Raw genomic sequence first — 21163 nt, 5'->3', positions numbered from 1 at the left:
TTTTAGGAACTGGCATTTTGTGAAACCCAGAGGGGGAGGGAGAAAATCACAAATACGTAAAGAAGCAGGCACCATCTACTGTGAAGATTTTATTCATATGGGAAGGAATGTACAATCTCTCAGGGGTCATGTAGTTTAGGACATACAGCAAATGTATGATCAAATTGCCAGTGCATGTTGACCATGCTGTAAAAAAGAAGAGTAAAGCCTAACAATGCTCTGAAAAGATATGGAAAGCCTTTTGCTTTGGCCATACCCCTGCGCAATCTTCATGGAATCTCACAATCAAGATGCCTTTCCTCCTTGCGCCAGTTATCTGCTTTTGTATGTAAGCTGCTTCCTATTCCAATATATCCACAAAGATGCAATAAAGAGACCGGCCACATACCCAAAGGTGGCTCCAAGTGAACAGGAAATGGGCCACACCTGAAAGAGGAAAATGCTGCATTAGAAGAAGAAAAGGATGATCTTCAATGAGCACAAGTTTTTGGTATAACCGAAAGACATCCAAATGGAGCACAGAATCCTTTGCAAGGCTTGACATGCTTTTTACCGAAAATGGTTTTAAAAAAATGGTAATAGCCATCAAACATTTGTTAGGAATATGAACAATTGTACAGTTTTAAAACTTCTGTGCATTAAAGTGTAACTAGCTGGTGGCTATTCCATATGATGCTTGATCAAAATCAGGTAAGAAATATGTGGTGCATCTGTGGTCAGAGCAGTTGATGTATTCTTATTTTCCAGTTAATTTGCTATTTTTTTTAAGCTTTTCTCTCTCCTTTTCCAACTGTATTCTTTCAGTCCTAGGATAGCTGGGTAACAGATTTGATATTGAAGCACAACTGAATGAAACATTAAAGGAAACCATAAATCAAAGGGAAGGGCAGGGGCACAAATCATAATGACTGCTTCATGCAATGACCTTTCATTGCAATAGCAATGAATATTTGCAAGGTAAAGTTCTGCTATCATGCTAGAAAGCATATTGAATTAGATCTAAGCATCTTTCTTCTGTGGATAGAAGATTCTCCATCACTGGCGACTTCTGATCCAGGAGAAGAATGGAAGAACTGCTGGTCTTTCCCAATTCACCCCTTTTCCTATAGTCTTCTGAAGCTGCTTATGGTCCACAATATTAGGGGAATGGAACTGGGTTCTATATTGAAATGCCCCATTATACCAGCAAGAGAAATCTGAGCAGAAGTTAGTTCAGAGAATGCTCCTATGGTTGGAACTAGATCCAGCCATCGTAAAACAGTTGATCTCTCTTTTTTAACTCTTCCTACCTCTCGGTGCTGTTCTCAAATGAAATTAATTGACATTAATTCTGAAGTATTTTTGCTGCTTGTGTATTATACAGGCACTTGGAATTCCAAGTTGGGTAGATAAGGTGGATGCAGTTAATATCCCAATATTCCTGTGTGTTTAGTCAATATCTGAAAAATGTAAGGATGAAAATTCTGGGAGCATTGCCAAATGTGGAATTCCCTAGTTAGTATTACACAGCTGAAACATGGCAGCAAAACTCCCCATTTATGCAGCACTAACTGAATTTAAGCCTTAAAACTATACTCCAAATCTGTTTGTGATGGGTGAAATCAGAAGTAGCTAGCCAGATCCATTCAGAACAAAATAAAGACACTATTCCACTTGTATGTAAGAACTCAGCCTATCAGTCAGGGACTTAAACAAGCCAGCTAATTGATCAACTGAAATGGAATCTGAATAAAACAAAATAGCTTTACAGAGAAAAAGCATATTTGTTATTTTCAAAAAAATTAAACATCATAGCATTTCCTAGAGAAGAAAGCTTCAGAATGTGAAAAAAATAAATGCTTCTTCTAAGATAGTGCCTGCTTCCTAATTTATATATATATATATACACACACACAAAAGTTAAAATTAAAAAGTTGGTCAATTATGCAGGGTACCTTTTTAGCCAATAAAATAGTTTTGATTGGTTTCACTGATTAACTCACAAAATGTCAGTGTAATAAAAATGAATACATTGCAAATGAATGCTGCTTTAAATTCCAATGGATATGCAATCAATTGAGTTCCTTAATTAGGCGTGGCATTATTTTGACCACTTTTTTCTCTTGAAGTGAAATCCAGTCCAAGCTATCTTTATTGGGCAAGACAGGAAATATTTGCTGCTTAACATAGGTGGAATTATAAAAAGAGAATTTTTATATGTAGCTCTATGGAGGAGTTTTCCTCTTTTGCTTTTGCTGCTCAACCATGGCAAGAGGAAGGGGTTGCTGGCACAGAAGGAATGGATGGGTTGAGGTTCAGCAGGACTCCATTTTTACTATTATGAATGTGTCCTGTAGCTGCAAATTCATTATTAAAGCATATTGAAAATGATTTAAATTTTAAAATGGGTTAAGAGTTTATTAAGGCCTGTTCAGTTTTGAAATCTACAAGCTATAAATATAAAATAAAGATATTTCAGTGAGCATTTTTAAGAACATTAGACTCGAGCGGGCTACTTACCCCCATTTTGATACAAAAGATAAAATTAATTGCAGATGGGAATATTAACAGAAAAGTAGACAAGGGATATGAAAGCCCATTAAGAGGCATTGGCTCATAGTTCTTTTGTCTGAGCTCTGTGTGTGAGAAAAAAGAGGAATAGGGGCTAGCTAGTTCTACACTTCCTTCATGCTCTTGTTGCTTCCTCCACACTGAAGTCAATTGTTCAAAGATTCTGTAACCCACGGAAGAGTCTTGCTCTACAGCTGTCCTTCCCATATAGAAGGTAGTGAGAATGGGGAAGGAAGGAAGGGCTTGTTCATGCCACCTCTGTCTATACACACACACAAACAACTACATAAGGGCCATTGAATAGGGCTACTTCTTTTGTAGCAAGCCTATATTTATTTCCACTCTGCTGATTGCTGAGCCTCTCGTAGCAAAGGGACTCTTAACCTATGAATGCAAACTGCTGTCACAATAGCCTTTCTTGGCATGATTCACATTCTGCTCTAAGCTAGCTACTCTAAAATGATTCTTGGAATGATGAACTTGTGGCCAAAAACCAACTTTGTGCAAAGACACAGCTCCTGCATGCACATAGTGTAAATAATCTGACCTGAAGAACTGGGAATGTCTTGCACTCACTTTTAGAGTTGCAGATATAACATTGCAGCAATCTTAGTTATCTGCTCCAATCTAAAAGTTATCATTTTGTATTCTTAATATGGACAATATGCAGTGATCCATACTATTTCTATGGTTTTAAAAGTATGGAACAGATATTTTCAACAATCATCCCAATGTCAGTGGACCCCTTAGTACACGGGTGTCAAATTCGCCATGTCACAACGTATCGCGACTCTTTTTGCGTTGCCGGCAATGGGGTGGGCGCAGCTTTGGTATAATGAAACCAGCCCATGGGCCGGCAGTTTGACACCCCTGCCTTAGTACATCAGTGGGCTGACCTGTAGATTTCTTTCAGCTATTTTCATGTAATACTCTACAATTAAATCTCTTAGGACAACAACTCTTATGGTTCTCAGCTATTATGATTAGGAATTTGGCTCTTGCAATGAAGTACATCCAAAGAATTATACATCCAGACTTGAAAACTGATATACTTGCTTGGGGGTTTGTACAGACAACTATTTACTAGAATTTATTTTATATACTGTACGTGTAAGGCAATGCCCAGTTAGACAAATCAGAGAACTGCTATCCAGTTCCATGAACTTTAACTTACTTGAACCACTCTTTGTTCAAGTAAAAGGTAATAGTAAAACAAGTAAATGGCTTGAGAAAACTTTCTCGATACCAATGGTTTACTTTGATATAAACATTGAGGGAAAATTAAAGACTAAATTATTTGATTAATGAATTGACTTCAGTACCAAAACCTGTTGGCCCAGATAGCATAACAGAGGTCATATTTTAATTTAAGAAATTAAATTAAGAAAAACACTATGTTACAGTTTATCTCTTCTCTTTTGTAGAATGCTATAGATCCAGGCTATCTTTACAGTGCTATGCTAAGGTACAGGTATACACTACGTATATTTCCTTAATTGCACAATTTACAATCCTTTGTCCTTCCTCTTGTTTTTTGTTCATCTTCCAGACTACAAATGAAATATATTCCAGGCAATATAATGCAAAACAGTCTGTGTGTGGGTGGCATTTAGCTCCTGTCTCCAGTTGCAATATGCACGCATACCAACAAATTCTAAAATATCTTTCCTTACTGTTGTTTTGGAAACACAATTGACAGACATTTGAGATATCCTCCTATTCTACCTGGGGAGGAGGGCTCCAGGTTGATGAAAGCTTATTTCAGTTTTGAAAAGAACAGGCAGGAAAATGAGTCAACTTACTCCACATGTTCTCCTATCTGTTAAAAATTTCCATCATATTACGCAGGTAGTCCTCAATTTATGACCACAATTGAGACTAGGAAATTTCTCGTTAAATCGTATGGTTCTTAAGTGAATACTGACTGCACCCAATTTTTCTATTATTTTTTTTTGCCACGGTTGTTAAGCAAGCTATCACGTGATCGCAATTTGCAACTTTCCCTGCCGACTTTCCTATTGACTTCGCTTGTTGTAAGTCAGCTGGGAAAGTCACAAATTATCATCACTTGACTCCAGACCACTGCAACCATTGTAAATACATGCCGGTTGACAAATGCCCAAATCGCAATCATGCGATTTTTGGTACACTGCAGTGGCCATAAGTGTGAGGACTGGTTGTAAGTCACTTTTTTCAGCACTCGTAACATTGAACAGTTGCTAAACAATTGGTGGTTAAGTCAAGGACTACCTGTAATGCATCAAACCAGCTCCTTTGTTGTTTGTAATCTGTTTTGATTTGATCTTTTGCGCGCTTAATCTTCATATCACTAAATGTGCATTTAGTGTTTTATATATAGCATTATTTGGAGGTCTTCAGAAGAGCAGTCAAAATAATAATACGTTCATGAGGTGCCTTAGGGACTCTTACTGACCTTGCTTTGGCCTTTTATTTACAGCCTGAGAAAGGTCACCATTTCAATTTGTCATGCCTGCTTTTCAAACCAAAGATTTGCTTATTCATGTTTGGTAATATGGCACTGCATATTTTCTGCAGAATGTTAAATAGTGTATATTCAGTACTAACAAACTGCATTATTTGGTCTGGTGAAGGCTGAATTTCTAATGGACATTTTCTTTCAAAATAAATTCAATTTCTTCAGGAATTAACCAGACATTAAACAATAATAAAAATAATCTAGGCAATGGTGTACTGGTCTTTGTATGCAAAACTGGCATCATTCATTCCCTTTATGTCCAACATACTTGAACCTGCAAGGTCCAATCTGGGTCGGTCAACGGGACCAGAGGCTTTGTTTTCCGAGCTTTCGGACTCGGAAGCTGTTCCTACCTATCACCTTGATTATATCTTCCTTCTCAGAAGTGTATCATAAAGGTACAGACCAGATTTCCTGACACAATTCAGAAAGGAGCCAAGGCAAATAGGTTCATACAACCAGAGTTAATGAGATTAATACTGATAAGGACTGTTTCTTGTTCCTTGCATAACCAGGATTCTTTGGGGACCAAAGCCTAGTTAAATTGTAAATGAGCCTATTTTGGCTCAGGGTATTTCCCCCCCCCCCCAATTAGGTCAGAAAAGAGAACATAGTCATGAAAGAAGAGGGGTGATAGCATCCTTGGGCTCGTTTTCCATCACTTAGATTCAAGGCTACCCTAAACATGTACTGATTTACAAAGGTTAGCACTACCGGTACAGACAAACTGCATGGGAATTAATTTTAAATTAACTCCAAAAGTTGTCACTCCAACTCTGATTTTTTTAAAACTCTATCCTGCCAAATGCCTCTGCTACAAAAAATGTTTTCTAAACTAGGAATACAAAAATAACTCCCTCTCTCTGTAAGCATTCTTCTGCTTCTCATACTGTGCAACACTTTTCCCTTCCCCCACACTTTTTCTTTATTAAACATGTTAGAGGCATTGTAAGAAATACAGAGTCCACCACTTCTCTCATGGATATTGCAGAAATGTTTTTAGAGGATTGGTATGATCTCGAAATAAGCGCAGGGAACAAATGTAACAGACTAATTTTGCACCAGCTTAAGGCAAATCCAAAGAACTAGAAAAGGGCTACTTGGATATAAATATATTATTATTATATAATCCAGGAGGCTGCAGCTTTCAAGACTTCAGAAGCTCTCAAAGTGCATGCATACCTTCCTTTATAATCCTTTATAATCAATGCGAAGAAGAAGCACCAAGTACCTGAACTCCTCTGTATAGGTCAGTGATGGCGAACCTTTTAGAGACCGAGTGCCCAAAAACTGGCCCCGCCCCTGCTCCACCCCCTGCCCTGCCCCCGCTCCGCCCCCACCCTGCCTGCCCACAGGGCCACTCACCGCCTCACCTCACCACTCACACGATATACCATAGTAGACTGCAACATCCAAGGCTATACTTTCTTTCATTCATAAAATTATTCCTTTTTCTATGAGTCAGTTCTCTATTTTAAAAAAAAAAACATTTGTTCTTAAAACAATATAAATGATCCAGCTGATTATTTCTTGAGACCTGTTTCTCCAGCACAATCCCAGTGACCCTTCTGTTCGATACAATTTACAGGCTCATTTATAAACTGGGTGGAGAGACTAAAGTGATCTGCTAATAATGTAAAGTGGATTAAAATATTCTCAAAGCTGGCTGAGGAATTCTGGGAGTTGAAGTCCACAAGTCTTAAAGTTGCCAAGGTTGAGAACCCCTGCTCTACCTCATCCTGTTTCTTGGGATTCTCCCCTCCTTCCCACAGCCATAGCATGTTTGGAAATGGGACACTGGTGTGCCCCTTTAATATCTTGGTTTTAGGGGGCTTGTCCTCAATTTGCTTTATATTTTGATACATGTTACTTATGATAGATCTATCTAGTGTAAAAATATGTGGGAATATAATTAGATGTATGCTTTTTTAAAAAAGGAAGAAACCAATGTCCCAAATTTCCATTATTATTTCTGACTTATATAGCAAGTTCATTGGCATTTAATCTGAAGCAAAAATGGTACAAGAATAGTAATTAAAACTGGACTACATTTATTTACATCAGACATTTTGTTCAATCTAGCAAGATTCAGAATGCTTAATGCCAAATACCTTTATCCTCTGGTTGTGGGTATATCTGCTTTGAGAATATTTTAATCCACTTTACATTATTAGCAGATCACTTTAGTCTCTCCACCCTTCCTCAACAGTAATGTTGGCAGATGAATGTACAGTTGTCCTGCAATCCTGCCAGCTTCTCATTTTTCCTACAAGCCGCAAAATGCTTAAGGGCTTGTTGGAAAACTACAAAACATGTTTTCGGCACAGGGTGGCTCAGCTAAGGCTGTTTCAAAGATCAATCTGAAGCCAATAGCCATTTCAAATGCATTTTGTTAAGTGCTTTTAATGGAAGGTAGCAGCACACCACAGGCCACATTCTCAGATGGCATAAGTGGGGATGGCCTCCATCACATTAATGGGCTGGATGCTGACTGGCTATTGCTTGAACTTGAAAAATGTCATTAACTGTACATTAGCAAGCAGCAAGGCCTTGCTTGCACTGAGTACATCTGAAAGTATTCTGGCAACCATGTAACTCACACTGAGGAAGTAGCTTCATCCACTTCCAGCTTGTTAGAGAAAATATTCTACCATGTTGTTTTCAACAGTCTTTACAATGGAATTACAATTAAATCTTAAAGACCACCAGAAAATGATAGAAGGCAAAATAGAAAAAATCCTTAGTACTTTGCTGATAAGTTTTTATAAGGGAGTAAGGTAATTGCAAACTAAATGTGGGACTGGATGGAGCTGGTCTGGTCAGTTTTATGTAATTTATATAAAATAGACAGAGCAACCAACCTGCCATGGACGGTCCCAGTCCAGTGGAATAGGAAATGCTCCAAGCCATGCTCCCACCACACTGCATATTGTGGTAATCTGGAGATTGTTATCCCAGATAGACATAGCCCTATAAAAGAAAGAAGAAGGTTAATCTTTAAAAGTGTGTGTTCCTTAGGAGTTGATTTGTTTACTCACTCATAGCTTTGACTTATCCATGCAAGACTGTAATGTTACAAAATATGTACTACTCTTTTGCAGATTCCCATCTATTACTGTACTTCAAAATTAGATTTTAATATTCCATCACCACCCATCTCTAATGGGATGTTTTTTAGATGGATTCATCAGTCAGGATAATCTGCCGAAGAATAATAATAAACTCCCTCTATTTTTTCTCTAGTCATATTAATTTATAAGTTATGTTTTCCATGAAGTCCAAAATATGGACTTCATAGAAAATCTGAAGTCTTCATATGCTTCTAGATTGAACTATAATTTGTTTTGCTGCTGATAATTTAAAAAAATAGTTTTACTTTTTAATGTTCCTTATAATAAATACAGTATATTTAAGAACCTGGGACATTATAAAATTCATTAACTATCTGTCACAATATAAACTACCATCCTGGCAAAATATCTATTCTGCAGTGCTTTAAGGAGCACTTCTTCTATTTCTGCTGATTATCGAAACGTTTTTTTCCTCCCACAGCATGAAAACTTTGTATCTCCCTCAGTTAGAATAATTTCTGCAATATCTCTTTTTTCCTACTAACTCTGAATCTATTCAATTCTATGCTGATAATAAGATAATGAAAGTGCTAGCAAGGGAATCAAGTGGTAGTTAGATAATTTAAGTATGATTTTTTTTCCATACTGAAAATGTAACTTTCCAATAGTATTTTCTATATATCCACTGCAGCTCATTATTTTCTAAGAAAGGATAAAATGATCAGAGATTTTTATTTTTTTTATTTTTAATGAAAAATTTCCATATGCACCTGCTGTTTTATTGGATCTTTCTGAGGAAATAAATCATGCAATATATGCAATTAAGGGCCATATCATATCATATCAACTTTTTTCTTCTTGGCTTAAGCCAAGCTTTAAAGTCTGGCATTTTGTTCAAGTGTATAGGCAAGAAAAAAAGGGAAGGAACTGCCACTTGGGGAAAAAGAGACAATATATGAACCGTGTACTAAATGTTGGTTTGATGTAATGGTTGTACTACTTTATAGAAAATTATTCCAGAGATTGCCTTGAAGGGTAAAATTTTAGTTATCCTTATGGCTAAATTGGCTCAATAACTAATGCATGGTTAACTGAATAAAAACAACTTTTATTTGGGTTTGTACAATGCAGTAAGCCATAAACCAGACAACACCCTGCCCCCAATTGTGCTGCCTCATTGTGATGGTGTTTTTGTGAGGGATGAGGAAAGGAAGTCAGAAATGTGTGCCAAGAATATATATTGCCAGCAGGGACACTCAAAGCATGAAGGTCATGTTAACTGTGGAGCTAAAGCAAACAGACACTTATTTGGGGTAGCAAAGATTTATTATTTATTCATTTGTTTATTAATTTGTTCATTCACTTGTTCATTCATTTATTTTTATGGCTGCTCATCTCAAACATATGACTCTGGGCAGTTAACAGAGAATAAAAACAAGATTGAAAGCATCAGAGCAAAACAATAAATTTAAAAAGTATGAGCTGAAATAAAACCAACAACACTAAACATAAGCAAGTTACCAGGTCAACCACATAGGAAGATGCTGGAGGAGGAGGATCATCAGAATAAAGACATCAATTCATACTGTGTGGGAGAAAGCAATAAAAAGCCCTTCCTGTATTTTAGCCAAGAAAAGAGCACGGATAGGAAATATAAAATGATTGACAAATGAGGAAAATATCGCTAAATGGTTGCTAAGAGTCATGACTTGATGGATCAAAATTTTTGATAGATCAAAATCACAAATTTTATATTCATTATTTATAATTCTGAGAAAAAAATAGTAAAAAATGTGCCTTAATTGAAAACCGTGTTGCAAAAATGCTGCATCATAAATACTGGGACACATATTCTGTTCAGCAAAACTACTGGAAGAGAATCTGTCAACTGGATGAGAATCCCATCTTCAGAGGCACTGATGCAATTTAGGAATTCCACATGCATAGCAAGATTTACTAATTAATTTTAGATTTGGTCATGAGCCATTTGGAATATACTGCAATTTCTTCATTATGTTAGCAATTACGTTCAGCTGGGAACAAAAGGCTCACAAGCCGAGAATTTAAATTCACAACTGAGAAATAATTCAATTCAAATCACACACTTTTTACACAGGTGAAACCTATATTATTGTCAGATGTTATGGAAACTGTGAATAGCACTTATGTGAAGAAGCAACGGAGCTGTTGCTTTCTGCAATTGTCTCCCTCCTCAAGTCTGAGGGGATTTCTGCTTATTTAACAGCAGCCGTTGGGTTTTAATTAAAATTGGTTGAGTTTCATTCCACCCACTCCAGAGAAAATAGCTGGTTAGGAAAACATATTGGGTAGGCAAGGAAGAAACTTTGGTAACTGTGCCTCCAGCCCAAAAGAGGAGATGCAATCTGTACCATATATAAGCTGACTTTCTGGAGCCAGCATAAGTGTCACAAAATACACATGTACAAGCATTGAGTATGTTCTTCTCTATATTAATATAAAATGATGCTATTTGCCTATGATGAATAAGGCCCTCTCCTTTCTCTTGAACTAGCTGGAAAGACTCTCGTGCACATCCCTTATTGAGGTGCTTATGATGGAATATATGAAGGACCCTGACTTGCTGCAATGCCAAAGTAGTGGAACTCCCAGCTCCAAGAAGACTTAGGACAGTGGTTCTCAACCTTTTTAATGCCGCGACCCCAACCGGTCGTAAGTCGAGGACTAAACCGGTCGTAAGTTGAGGACTAAACCAGTCGTAAGTCAAGGACTAAACCGGTCGTAAGTCGAGGACTACCCAACCGGTCATAAGTTGAGGACTTTCCCTGCCCGGGAGCACCGCGCATGCATGGTTCCGCCCCCTGCGCCGGCTGAGGCGTAGCTGGCAAGCGGCAGAGACGGAGCAGGCCGACCACCAGCTGGCCCACCACCAGCTGGCCCAGCCCAAGGGTGGTAAGGCACCCGCTGGAAAAGGGAGAAAAAAATGGCGGACAAAAAAAATGGCAGACAGCCTTGCTTGGTGACCCGGGGGAAATGGTCGATCGACCCCAAATGGGGTCCCGACCCACAGGTTGAGAACCACTGACTTAGTAGATCACGTCTACTAGTGTTCCAAGAATTTTCAAAGCATGATTGTTTTTTTAAACTCTGTTCACTTATATAGATTGTTTTTTACTTTTGCTTTACTATGCTCTCAATGCCATTTGCCTTTGAACTTTTGTAAGCGATTTATCACTTGCAGAAATTAGATGACCAAATACATATAAAATACAAGGACTGAGTCAGGCACCAATATTTTTGTCCTTAAACACTCTGCAGGTGCTTTAATTCAGTTTGTATATGTGATAAACAAAACTATGACAACAGTGCTTAGTTGACTCAGAAAAGAGATGCTTTGACACTTAAGTGTTTGATGTTTTATAGGAGTGGTTCTCAAAATGTGGTCTCCAGACCCCTGGGAATCCCCAAGATCTTTCACAAGATCCATGAAGCCAAAACTATTTGCCTAATAATACTAAGATGTTATTTGCCTTTTTCACTATCATTCTCTCATAAATGTACAAGGGAGTTTTCCAGAGGCTACATGTCATGCCATCGTGTGATGGCTAATGGAATGTGTGCTTGTGTAACCCTGCCTTTTTAGATTCTTCTAGGGTACAGGTTTAAGGAAAAAATGTGTTTTCAGAAATTAACTCAGTTCATCTTAATACTTATACTGTGCTATTACTAGCTATCTTTGGTTACACCTGCTATAATCTCTGTAATCTCATTATCATCCAATCAACCATTACTTTGAAATCCCAAAGCTAAGCCTACACAGAAATACAAAAAGTACATTTGTTATCCTCTTTGCAATTTTTTTAAAAATCTAGATGTTTAAATTTTATTTCAAGTTGATATTGTTTTAGAATTTAATATTTTATAAAAGAAAATGTATATTATATTTTTCTTATACTTAAGGATGGACTTGGGTTAAAGCAAAAAGATTATGCAACTTGCTTTCTCAACCCACACCTCCATCTTTTATGTCTAAAGATGCTGAAAAAAATGAATCTGACATATCACAAAGTTCTCTGACTCATGGAACAAAGGAATCTATTCCACAGAAACTGGGGAAAATGCAAATGAGAAACAAAAATATGATAAAAAATGTCTTTCCCTGAAATATATAGATATTAACAATGTATTACATTCATTGTTATGCAAGAGAACATTCCAAAAGTGCCAGTTAAGTAGTAGTATCATTTCAGATCAAACTTTCAGAATTAAAAAGAAATCAAGTATTTTAAAAGTAGATGTGATGAGCGTTTTAGAAGTCAACAATTGTTTTTTATAGCTTTTCAAACTAGAAATGAAAAAGCCACTGAAGCTTTTTATAGGGTAAATTATCATCTTGCATTGGCTGGAGAAGCATACAAAATAATTGAGAGACTAATTAAGGCTTGTACAGTTGACACGGGTGAATGCCTTCTAGATGAAAAGTCACTAAAGAAATCACTGCAGTGCCACTTTCTAGCATACAGTAACATGTGGATGCTTGCCCACAACACAAATAGCGATGAAATGTACAAAGTGCATTTGTGTTTTTTTTAATTTCATAGTTTATTCTTATGGTGGAATGTAGTCCAGATTCCCAAGAGGGAGAGGCTGTATTCCAGAAGGGCAAGAAACTGCAAAGTTTAAATAGTTTGGTTGGGAGGAAGAGGATCAAGACAGCTTCTTCCTAAAAGTTCCCAGAATACATCTTTAATGAGGCAAGTAGTTTGCTTTAGTTTGGTAAGACTGATGTCTGGCTCCCCAAAACAAGAAAGACACACTGGGTTTCTTTTAAGCAATTTCCTTTATTGTTCCTCACCTATAGACAGAAATCCCAAGAGAGTAACTCTCTTGATTAAAGACTGCACACGTCTTGAAAAAGGTAGGCGCATGAAAAGACTGCTGGGACTGCTGTCACAGTCACATGACATCATAACTCAAGAACTATCTACACACAGACCAGCACCTCCAAGCTAGCTGGGTAAGTGTGGAAGGCATAGACATCTATACTCAAGGAAGAGTATCAAATCGCCAGTGATGGAGCACCCACGATTTCTGGAGGCAAGCTGTTCCACTGGTTAATTGTTCTGACTGTCAGGAAGTTTCTCCTTAATTCCAGGTTGCTTCTCTCTTTGATCAGTTTCCAACCATTATTTCTCATCCTTCTCTCTGGTGCTCTGGTGAATAATGTGACCCCCTCTTCCTTGTGGCAGCCCTCAGACACTGGAATACTGCTCTCATGTCTCCCCTATTTCTTCTTTTCTTTAGACTAGCCAAACACAAGTCCCGCAGCCGTTCTTCATATGTTTTAGTCTCCACGCCTTTGATCATCTTAGTTGCTCTTCTCTGATTTTTTTCCAAACTCTGAACATCTTTTTTGTGATATGGTTACCAAAATTGGCAGCAACCTGGAATTAAGGAGAAACTTCCTGACAGTGAGAACAATTAACCAGTGGAACAGCTTGCCTCCAGAAATCGTGGGTGCTCCATCACTGGCGATTTTATACTCGATTTGGGGAGATGTGTGTGAGAGGCAAAGAGGAAAGGCTTTTGGGGAGAAGTGTGTGTATGTGAGAGAAAGAGGGGCTTTTGAGAGCAAAGGGTAAGACAGAGCGAGAGAGCACAAGGGGCTTTTGCAAGCGAAGGGTGAGGAGAGAGAGAGAGGAGAGGGAGAGAGGAAGCAGGGCCGACCAGCCACATGACCATCAAGGTAGTGCTGCATATTAATAAATATTGAGAAATTCATTATACATTTGTCAGTGTAAAAGGAAAGTGATTTAGCAAAGGAACCACCACCGAATAAATTAAAACTGGTACTTTTTTCCTTTTTTTTTTTACAGTTTGTAACATTTTATTAGATTATAGAATAAAATACAAAAATACAAAAACAAATAGTAGGACACAGTGGGGAGGAAAAAAGGAAAAAAAGTGAGGGGGAGAAGGGAAAAAGAAAAGACATTGACTTCCAACTTCCTCTGTTGCAGTAGAAGGAAGCATTAACACTGAACTTCAACTTTTTACTTTTCCTCATTATTATAAACTAGCTATTTCTATAACAACAACTGAATCTAATCAGTAAAACCCCAAATTCCCCCCCCCCATTCTTTTTCAGTCATCAAGTTTTTGACATCTTGCTAAGCACTGGTGGTACTCAAATACTGACATGTCCTAAAAGTGGTGCAATCTGTGAAAAGGTTGAAAAGCCCTGTGCTAAGCCAGAACGTAGAAGCCTTCTATACCTTGTCTCAGATAAAAAATATGGCCATTATTTCACTATGATTAAACTATTAAAGAAGTACCTAATCTCAAATGCACCAATGCATTGCAAATTCCAACTGCAAGTAACTTACCCATTTTTACTGAACACTCTCAGCCATATTTGAAAGTTTGGTCCCAGCAAACATAAGCAGGGCAAAGTAGTAAAGGTGGATAAAAGAACTGCAAATAAAAAGGTCTCCCAGACTGACCTGGAAAAAAAAAGTGAAGCTATTTTAAAGACCTATCTTGATAACTACATTGAAAAGGTAAGAATGGTAAAGCTTTTGTGTTCAGACACTATGTGAAAAGTGGTTACAGTAGGAATGAACCTAGCCTTTCTCTGGGGTTGCCAAATCCTTATTTTCTTCCTCTGGAAAAGTTATCAAAAGACTGGGAACCTTTGCTTTGAAGTTCAATTAATCACAACATGCCAGTATGCTTAAACAGTAATCAACATTCATTCTGCTTTTTGGAAATCAGTCATGCATAAATGAAAGCCATTATAACCTGAGACCTCTGAGCCACAGGATAGCTCCAGACATTTCTAAAATGTGTAGCTAATGATAACTTAAACATAATAAGAGAAGTAGGGATGGGAAATTATTGAAAAATGACTGATAATATATCATATTAACTACATTAAATTCTAATTAAAATTAAATGTCAATCAGACACAAAACATTCTATTGGAAGTTGTGGGGAGAATCTGGAATACAATTACTTAGTAATGCTTAAATATTTTTTTTTACTTTTCTCTAATTCACAACAGTGGTGATACAATCAACTCAAGCATATTTTAACATGTTAGTGTGGACCAGATGCTTGATGGATTTGATGTTTGAAAAATAATTTTTATATTTAAAATGAGAGAATGTTTTCATTGATGGTTCGCATTTTAAAGAACTGGAACATCTAATAAGGGAATATTTTAAAAATGTAAAATTTGTTTCAGTGAATGTAAAATTAAAATGGATTCATCAAAAAATCTTAGTTCAAGTTTACTGAGAATGCATTTGAAATGAATTCTGTTGACCACAAAAAAAAGAGGTTATTCACTTATAATTTGATCTTGTGAATAAATGATATCCTTTAGAAATAGCATTTTAATGTACATTAATAGCTTTATAGGGAAATTGTTTAAATATTAAAGAAGTTAATTAAAGAAAATCAAATTTGGGGTTTGTTCTAGCTTAGCTTTTAGTTTTTTAGAAAGTAGTCCATAACATCCCATTTAATTCAACTATCTTTTGGCCTAGAAAAAGTTGTGTATTGCTGTCACCCAAAATGAAGATCTAAACAAATCTCAGTAGAGATTTATCCATGTTTACCAAATTTTAATACCATAGCAGGCTGTAATGAATACAAAATAAGAGCAAATGTCTCTGATCTCCTTCTGAATTCATAATCTGGGGCATGTGTGATTAATGTTTAATATGACATCCGAAAACAAACAGTGTCAGATTCTGAAGCAGTTTATACCTCTTATATAAAAACTGAGTTTTTGTAACCCTGAAACTCAAAACTTCCACATAGTGATTATCACACTTCTCAAAAGTGCTTTTCTGATTTTATTACTTTGCTGTAAATATAGTGATCATCAATAGCAATTTGAAGAAGGAACATCTTTGGAACATTTTGCCTCAGAACCCATCAAAAATTAAGATGTTTGGTGTAACACTGACATTTGGATGATCACATATGAAAAAACCCACCCCACAACCCTGATTTTTTTCTTATTTAAAATAGTTCAAATCTTGCTATTATTCACTATAGTACAAAGTTTCCAGTGATTAAAGAAATCAGGAAACTGTGAGCTCTAGTTTCACCTTAGACATGAAAACCAGTTGGGTGATTTTGAGCCAGTCTCTCTCTCTCAGACCAGCTCACCTCACAGAGTTGCTGTTGTGTGGAAAATAGGAGGAGGAAGGAATATTAGGTATGTTTGCAACCTTGAGTTATTTATAAAATTAATAAAGATGGGATTTAAAAAATCTAAAAACACCCCCACATTTGCTCAGAAACAAGTTTCCAGTTTTGGCTTATTCTACCTTTTCAGACTCATGCTAAAGACAGAACATTTTAATGCTCCTCTATAGAAAATAAATAAACAAATAAACAAATAAATATCCTACAGAGACAACTTGAAGGTTTGGGGAAGGGAGGGGGGAATTTGTGTCTAGTGTTTTCCCTGTCAAATCAGTCTTTCTTGCAATGCTAGTGTGCATTTATTTATTTTGAGACAGAGCAACTTTCAAAAGTGGAATTTAGTGTGATTAAATTCACCTTAAACCTACCTCATTATGATCAGGTCTCAATAACACTTTTGTTTGCTTTTTTCACCAACTATTAAAATACATTTTCCTTAACTCTCTAAAATGAGCTGAAAATGACACATAAATGCTCAGCTGCATATGTACACTTTACATATTTTATGATTTAATATGTATCCTGTGGCATCATGTTCCTGAACTGTTTTCACTTGTTCATCTTTCAATATTTTGCAACCTTGAGTTGTTTATAAAAATAATAAAGATGGGATAAAACTTTTGTTTGATTTGTTAAGGCCACCAAAGTCTCTGGAATCTTTTTATATTTTGCCAATTCAACTTTATGCTACAATGGATTATCATGGATTTATAGCAGTAAAATAGAAAACTGGAGATGGAATGCCCTACCTACAATTGAATTACAATTTTAGTACACTATTAAGAACTTGGCAATAATATATTAAAATAAACCAGGTTCCCACAATAAATAATATTTCTACCAATACGTCATTTTGATCAATGGAGCCAAAGTCAAATTCAAACTGACTCTGGGCCAAGTACTCATTCATAGTGCAACCCATCTTATAGGGTGGTTATTGTTGGGGATAAAATTAGGGGAGACTCCAGTATAAATTATCTTTAGTTCCTTAGGAAATGTGAGAGGTAAAAATCAAAGTACCTAACCCCTGGAGGGCATTTACCTTGGCACAATGTCCCGTCAGCTGTCCTTGAAGGCCAATACAAGAAGATTCCCCTACTCAGAGAGACAATGCCCCTGTGACTCTGGACACACAGAAACAACAAGCAGGTGTTTCTACAGTACCTCTATTATAGAATCATTTATACTATACTCATTTCACATCTTTGTGAATTGCCGCATTGTTTTGATCACATCTAGCCAGGTTATCTGTTCTCTACTTCTTTGATTTCCCTCAACTTTCCTAAACATACTTACCTTTCTCTTTTCTAGACTATCAGTTCCTTGTCCCACATGTCTATATAGTTAACCTATTTGGGATAGAATTGATTGGTTGCTGCTATTTGCAATCCATGGTAATCTTACTAAATGTCATTTGATCCATAATTTATCCTCTTTCTCATTATCTTATCTAACTTTGTGCATTCTTCCTTAGAATTAGTGCCTTCTTTAATTCACCAGCGAACTGTCATCTTTATTTATTCTTGAAACTAGGAAAACAAAACTATCTGTCATTGACTTTTTTTATTATCAACTCTAAGTTCACTAAGCAGATGAGTCATATCATTTTTGTCTTCATTATTAATATTTAGTATTATCCCAGAATCACGTATTTAAAAGCAAATCCATATTACCTTTCCCTACTAGAGGGTCTTATGTGGGACACTATAAATCCAGACTGATTCATAGTTCAAATTTCTAAAATTTAACTTTATGATTTACCAGGTGGAATTATAAGAGACATACTTACTCTAGCAATGGTGCTCCATAAAGAACAATAATTCCGTGGAAGAGGATACAAGATATGAAGAAATATACACAGCATCTTACAAATCTTGTCACCTTTTAAAGAGAATAAATACATATCTATATAATGCCATCAATATGCATATTGTTTTACAGAAGACAAGCACTTGTACATAAAGTATATGATTAGTGATACTTAGATTAAATTAAAACCCTTGTAAACCTTTTCTCGATCATTAACACTGAACTAGTATTTGGATTCTTGCAGTCCCTCGATAGTAGGACCTAAACTGACAATGATTTACCATATCCTCTTCTCCCTTTCTGCTTGACCCCCAACCCCCATCGCCATCCTGCAGCCTCCTAGGCAGGAACATATCTGTCTTGCTAGAAGTCCAATCTGATTTCTAGCAAGTCGTTTAAAACAAGGCTGAGTTCCATAGCACAAGCGGTTGCTCATTGTTGAACTATAAATTATTTAAAAACGGAGTTTTAATATTAAACTAAAATGCTTGTTTAAGCATGTTCAGCCGAAACAAAATGCCCAGATTGAAACTCTTTTAAGTTTATATAAAAAGGTTTAATAATGTGTTTCAATCTCCTGTTGAAACTGGTAAAATTGAAATGCTATAATTTGAATTAGTTTTATACCATATTGAATATTGTGATACTCTCAAAGTTAGGAAGATGCTCTGGTAGCAGCTATTGTATTGCACATTCACAGCTGATTCAATATGTCTGAATCAGATTTACAAGCTAAGGATAGTTTTGCAAGCAAATTTCACAAAATCAGTGAGTGTCCTAATCAGTTTTATGACAGTTGTTAATCATAATTGTTAGAAAGTTCTTAGGTTTACTTTTGTTTTTTTGTGAGCTCCACAACAATATTCTGATTACTGCATTGTTGCAAGATAAATCTACGCACAAACTATACAATAGACAAGCTTACACACATGGGCTTGGAAAATTTCCTACAAGAGTGCACTATCATAGCTCCTAAAATATTGTGGCCAGTCACAATGCCAGGAAAACCTACCTAACCTATTTATAAAGGGCCACTACTTCTCTCTCCATTTGTTGCCATTCTTTGGGAAATATGACTGGAGTCCTTTTAACGCTTAAAATGCAATTTCTTTTGACATGCAGTTTCACTTGATGTGATTGTTCCTTTTAAAACTTTAAATGCAATATAACACAGACTTTTATAAAGTAAACTTAAGATTATATCACTACAATTCAAATATTGTTCTATAGTCAAAATACTGAAAAATATATTTAAATAGCAGCAAGGTATGCCTCATTATTTAGAGCCGTGGTGGCGAACCTATGGCACGGGTGCCACAGGTGATACACAGAGCCCTCTCTATGGGCACGCGCACCGTCGCCCAAGTCCTAGGCGTTCAGCTGGGTTTTATAAAACCTTTTCGCTTTAGGCCTCCACCGCTGTGTGCAAAAAAAAAAAAAAAAAAAGGTTCAATCAATCAATTTCAACTTCTCGTGGGAAAAAAAAGATCTTGCAAAGTTGGAATTGATTGATTGAACTTTTTAGTCCCACCCAGTCTGCCGTTACCACCGTGGCCATGCCCACCCAATGGGCCATGCCCACCCAGATGGCTACACCCACCCAATGGGCCACGCCCATCCAGCACCCGACAATACATAAGTGGGTTTTGGGTTGCAGTTTGGGCACTCGGTCTCTAAAAGGTTTGCCATCACTGATTTAGAGGAAGAAAAATCAGCCTCCTTATAGCAGAAATATTAAGAGAGCAATTACTTAGAGAATATTTTACCTTTTTAGTTAGAGAAATGGTATGGAATAATGCTGAAGACATGGAGCTTTGAGTTTTATTCTGATTGCAACCATAATGTTCCTAAAGAGCTGAAAGCATACAATAATTCATTCAATTTTACTCTTTCATATGAATACAACATTATTGAGAATCAAAAAATGCCAAATAAAAAAGTTAACCCTGCCTCGTAGCAATAATTAAATTTTATCAAACATAACATACCTTGTGGGCAAGAGAATATCTTCTTGTAGATAAATATGGCTTAAAAATCATATGTAAGATTATATTTATAATACCAACGCTTGCTGAACAGATGCACAGCCATGTCAAGTGTGTGTCCAAGATTGAGAAATTCTTCAAGAACAAAGAAGGAACAATAGTAGTTACGATAACAGAAAATATACAGATGACATTGGCAGTCAGCAGTCTCTTTATTTCTGTATCTTTCATGTTGTCTTATTTTTATTTCCACCTGTTGAGAAGCAAATTAAGGCATTTATATTAATATTAGTAGTAAAGGCAATTCTCCTTTGTATAGAAGGTAATGCATACCTGCAGAAATTAAATGTGTTTATAGCATATTCCTGCAATAACTTTTAGGGACATGAAAAATACAAGTAAGCTCCAAAGTTACAATTTGTTGTATGAAAGAAAATAAACATATTTAAAATAGTTGAAAAGAACGGATGCCACTCCAAATTAATGACTCCAGGTTTTTCCAACTTCTCATATGCGCTGGATTGGTTTAGTTGCAAACATCTCAATTCCAAATGAAGAGAACTGGAAGTATTTATTTATTTATTAAATTTATTTTATTTATTTATTTATTAAATTTATATACCGCCCTTTCTCCCTTGCGGGACTCAGGGCGGTGAACAGGCGATACTAAAAACCACGGTAATAAATAGTTTGTTTTAAAATCGAATTAAATAACGGGCCTGTTCTAAAAACACACCCGTAAAAAACCCCCACTGAAACACAATCAAGCTACGCCAGGCCAGCCGCACGGAATAGATGGGCCTTCAGGGCTCGGCGAAAAAGGCGCAGGTCCGCAACTGTACATAGGTCGGGAGGTAGGTCATTCCAGAGGGCAGGAGCTGCCACAGAGAAGGCTCTCCCCCTGGGGGTCGCCAGCCGGCATTGTCTGGCCGACGGCACTCTAAGGAGGCCCTCTCTGTGGGAGCGGACTGGCCGAAGGGAGGTGTTTGGTAGGAGGCGGTCTTGCAAATACCTAGGTCCATTGCCATGGAGCGCTTTAAAAGTTGTTACTA

The 21163-nt window shown here is 36.8% G+C and overlaps 1 protein-coding gene across 1 annotated transcript in view; it reads right to left on the bottom strand.

Annotated features, from left to right (window-relative positions):
- Positions 1 to 76: 76 nt before the first annotated feature.
- The window catches only part of PIGF (phosphatidylinositol glycan anchor biosynthesis class F), a 23124-nt gene continuing 2037 nt past the window's right edge, over positions 77 to 21163 (bottom strand). The window contains exons 2-6 of the mRNA XM_015816411.1: positions 20115 to 20364; positions 18107 to 18198; positions 14484 to 14600; positions 7909 to 8017; positions 77 to 426 (exon numbers count right to left, since the gene is read on the bottom strand). Of these exons, the coding sequence (XP_015671897.1) occupies positions 313 to 426; positions 7909 to 8017; positions 14484 to 14600; positions 18107 to 18198; positions 20115 to 20342 (660 nt within the window). The 5' untranslated portion in view covers positions 20343 to 20364 and the 3' untranslated portion in view covers positions 77 to 312. The remainder of the gene's footprint in view (positions 427 to 7908; positions 8018 to 14483; positions 14601 to 18106; positions 18199 to 20114; positions 20365 to 21163) is intronic.

The sequence above is a fragment of the Protobothrops mucrosquamatus genome, unplaced genomic scaffold (assembly GCF_001527695.2).
Source record: "Protobothrops mucrosquamatus isolate PMUCROS unplaced genomic scaffold, P.Mucros_1.0 scaffold448, whole genome shotgun sequence".
Classification (NCBI taxonomy): domain Eukaryota; kingdom Metazoa; phylum Chordata; class Lepidosauria; order Squamata; family Viperidae; genus Protobothrops; species Protobothrops mucrosquamatus.
This window is presented reverse-complemented; position numbering and strand designations above follow the sequence as displayed.